Raw genomic sequence first — 4,489 nt, 5'->3', positions numbered from 1 at the left:
ACAAGTTTTACAACAATTTTGAAAACCATCTTTGCTAATCTTACGCTTACTAAATTCTGTTATAGCTAATTTATCTAATTCACATTTAGAACACTTCTTGTAGTATATGTTTATAACGCTAGTGTTATTTGTAATATTGATAGTTTGTGGTTGTTCTGGTTCCATTTATTATACATATTTTTTTACTAAAACTGATTTATTTTTGTTCGAAATCTATGTGCTGCTCTTTTCAATTCCTTGTTCTTTTTCATTCCTCGCCGCCGTAGTTGATAAATCATTTCGGATCCTTGATATCAAAATCATACAAGCGGCCGGACATTTGTGGCCGCTTCTCAATACGCATGCGTCAATTATAATTATATCTATTACACAAATTCCATCAGTTGCAATATCATAATTATTTCTATTACACAAATTCCACCAGTTACAATAACACAATTATATAATTATTACACAAATTTCATCAGTTACAATAACACAATTATATAATCATTACAAAATTGAATCAGTTTGCAATACAAAGCGGCCATTTGTGGCCGCTTCTCAATACGCATGCGTCAATTACAATTATATCTATTACACAAATTGAAACAACCGAACATACTTGTAAATATATTATGTAAATCTGTACATCATTTAATTTATAACCCCCCCCCCAACCAAAACTTCTTAATTTCTAAATTATTTTCTAACATTTTTTCAATTTCCGGTAAGTATTTAATAATTTCAACAAATGATAAATTTAATAATTGGAATTTTTTATATCTAAATAATCTACCTACGCTTCTTAATTTTCTATCGTGTCTAGCGCCAATTCTTATATATTTTTTAACCCAAGCCCCCCAAGAAATCCCCTCAGTTTCTTTATCAAACATTGAAAACCCCCTATTTAAATAATCCCCAAAAATAATATGGTCCCATAAATGTTTTGATTTTTTAAATAACAAGATTCTATAATTTTTTTTTTAATAAGACAGTTATTTCGTCAAATGATACTATTCCTTCTATTTCTTTAAAACTTACATCTTTTTCATTTGTTAATTTTGATTTCAAAAAATTGTGTAACTCCTTTCCACTCAGTTTCTTTTTAGTTTTTGCTACTTTTAATCCTAATAATATTTCGAGATTGGTTGTTGGTCTTTTCGGCAACGGCGGCACACTAGATTGATTGTTTTTTATAATTTTTTCTAAAATTGATGTCATTTCTTTGTAGTATTCCAAATGTTTTTGAACTTCTTGTATAGTTCCTTTGTCGTCTTGTGATTCTCGCGCTTCTTCACCCATTTCTATTGGGTCAATATCCATTGCGTTTGATTCCACCGCTTGAGTTTCAAGATTTATTCCTGTTAGGTCCACCGATAGAGGAGTATCTTGTGTTTTAAGATTTATTATTGTTGATTCCTCAGATAGAGTAGTATTATGAGAATCTTCTGTTCCTTCCATAGATAGATCTTTAGTTTCTCTGTAGTTTTTGTATCCATACGACATTTTTGTAATCTAAAAGATAACGTGGTAATGATGGAGGAACCGCAACTACGATATTAAATGATATTTTCAAGTCTATCGTTTCTAATTATTATAACTTATAATGGTTTATCTAACGTAAAATAGAAATTACTTAAATACACTAAAGGTTTTATATTTAGTGACCCCTTTTCCCGACTTCTTAATAACAACAAAAAACAGTACTTACATTTACTTCAAGAACCGGAAACTGTTAGTTATTACGCAATAAACGCTGTTATGGTAACTCTAGTTTGTGTGTGTTTAATTTGACTCTGGGTCTAGTTCCACAGTTATCTAAAAGATATATCAAAATATAAATTGCTACACATAAATATATTTAAAGGTTTCATATTTAGCGATTTTAAAAAACAAAAACTGTACTTACATTTAACTCGCGAACTGTAAACTGTATATGATGTGGTGTTTATGAGACTGTTATGATACAGCGTTTATGAGAATATCCTGGTTATGACACAATGTTTATGAGACTATATCCGTTGAAAAGCGATCGATATATGCTGGTATTTCGTTCTGTGTGTGTATACGCAACTAATTGCTTTTCACCCGTAGACTGTTAAGCGTCTGATGTGCGCGCCTATTTATACTATTCTATGCTCAGAAACATCTAGAACAAGTGTGTTGAGACTTGTGAATTATGAGACTTTTGATTGGTTAGAGCTTAATTGTCCAGAAACATCTAAAAAACGCGTTGAGACTTGTAAATTATGAGATTTGTGATTCGCTAACGTCCGCCGTATGATGTATAATACACAACGCGTTGAGACTTGTAAATATAGTTGAAAAAAATCAATAATAAAGGCATGTAGATCAATGAAATTAATTAACTCTTTACAATTGAAATATAAGCTGGTAACATATGTTTATTAGAGCTAATACAACCAACTATATAGCTGAGTATTATCGGGTGTTTATAACGATTCAACGTATTTTTCACTATGTGTTGAGTTCCTTAATTCGATAAATGTTTTTGCTTTAACCAACTAGACTAAAAACAAATGTGTTATAGTTTTATTGTGTCTTGCTTTTTTTGAGACTTGTCTATATCGATATTACATGTTGGGCAGTAGTATTTATTTGCTTCCATTTTAATACTATATTTTTTATTAAAATTGATTTTAGAAGTTCAATGATTTAAATGTTATTCATATATATGAATATTTTAAGAGTAATAGGGATAATAGGCTTTCGTATCAAAGGTTGAAGGGGCGAGTGAGTAAAAAATGAAAATAATAATAATTTATAGTTGAATTAGGAGTGTGCGCGACTAATTCAACTGTAAATTATTATTATTTTCATTTTTACGAGCTCGACCCTTCGACCTTTGGTATGAAAGCCTATTATCCCTATTACTTATATTGGATGCATTGAGCTGAGCCTTGGAATAGTAGATGCCAGCGTTTCTATCTTCTGCCTTGTAGTACTGGATACCCCATATCACCAGAGAGTTCCAGTTTTGCTCGGTATGAATGTTCTTCTGGAGATACGAGATCTTGAAATTTACCGTCGATTTGGCAGTGCACTAGGAATTTTTCAGCTGATAACCAGCAATTGGATATCGTTCGGTGTACCAAAGCAGTAGTTATTCCGCCAAATTCGCAGATGGTCATCCATGGCATTCGAAGATGTAAGAGAACAGACACAGGATAGCAAATTATTACGTGTGATGAAGGAAGTAATATTCCCGGTAATCTTTTATTGGTACCTTCGGTAAGTAATTTAAGTTTGACTCAGTCCAGCAGGGAGTGTTATCATCAGAAATATAGATACTCGCTCAGTGACCATTCCATCGAAGGCTGTTTTATGTTCCTTGCAGAATGGCACATCTGTTCATCCTGTGTGCAATAACACTTGTCTGGATCACAACTCCCCAGATATATCAGACGATGATTTCTTGAATTTGTTCGCATTTGAGAAGTCAACTGGGCTCACCAGCGATGAATTGAAGATTCAGAAGGAGGTCCTCGTCAAATGGAGAAAGGTTTTTGCGATCGGTGACCTGCATATGGGTAGGACCAATGTCTTGCGGCATGGGATGTCCGACAGTACTCCTTTCAGAGAACGGTATCGTCGAGTTCCGCCCGGGATGATAATTCGGCATTCTCATTCACCATTTGCATCTCCGATTGTACTCGTCAGGAAAAAGAATGGAGAAAACCGTTTCTGCATAGACTACAGGACCCTGAATGCTCGAACTATTCGTGACCAATTTCCGCTTCCACGTATTGATGAACTCATTGACAGCATGGCAGGTGCCCGTTACTTTGCCAGCCTCGACTTGGGGAGTGGCTACTGGCAAGTAGAGGTGGCAGAGCAGGACCGCAAAAAGACGGCATTTAATGTAGGCCCAGGTTTCGGCTTTTATGAGTTCAACGTACTGCCTTTCGGCCCCACGAATTCGCCATCAACCTTCCAAAGGCTTATGGAGCGGTGTCTTGGAGATTTAAACCTGAAAGGAAGCTGCGTATACATTGACGACATAAGCGTACACGCCGTTTACTTCGATTAATACATCACCAAGCTTGAAGAGGTGTTTGAACGCTTGTACATCGCTGGTCTTAAGTTGAAGCCATCCAAGTGCGCATTTGGACTCGAAAGTATGATCCATCTTGGCCATAAAGTATCGGCTGCCGGGATTGAGCCGGATCCCTCCAAAATTGAGACCATTGCTGAAGTTCGGAGTTTCCTTGGCTTTTCCAGCTATTATAGGAAGTTCATCAGGGGTTACGCCCAGGTTGCCAAACCACTTACGGAACTTTTGGTTGGATGTACTGGCAAAGAAAACAAGAACTCGCCGGTAAACTGGACAGAAGACTGTCAGAAGGCATTCGAACTGCTGAAGGAAGCATTGGTCACTCCTCCAGTCTTAGCCTTTGCCGACTATTCTCGAGAATTCGAATTACACACCGACGCTTCGAGACAAGGCCTAGGTGCAGTACTTTATCAGCGACGCCTAGGGGACGAG

General features: G+C 35.8%; 1 protein-coding gene across 1 annotated transcript; it reads right to left on the bottom strand.

Annotated features, from left to right (window-relative positions):
• Positions 1–951: 951 nt before the first annotated feature.
• Positions 952–1,852, bottom strand: LOC141910502 (uncharacterized). The gene is made up of 2 exons (XM_074801195.1): positions 1,694–1,852; positions 952–1,497 (listed from the first exon to the last, which is right to left on the bottom strand). The coding sequence occupies exon 2, from the start codon at positions 1,486–1,488 to the stop codon at positions 952–954; it is 537 nt and encodes a 178-aa protein (XP_074657296.1). The 5' UTR covers positions 1,489–1,497; positions 1,694–1,852.
• Positions 1,853–4,489: the final 2,637 nt, after the last annotated feature.

This window comes from Tubulanus polymorphus, chromosome 9, assembly GCF_964204645.1.
Source record: "Tubulanus polymorphus chromosome 9, tnTubPoly1.2, whole genome shotgun sequence".
NCBI lineage: Eukaryota > Metazoa > Nemertea > Palaeonemertea > Tubulaniformes > Tubulanidae > Tubulanus > Tubulanus polymorphus.
This window is presented reverse-complemented; position numbering and strand designations above follow the sequence as displayed.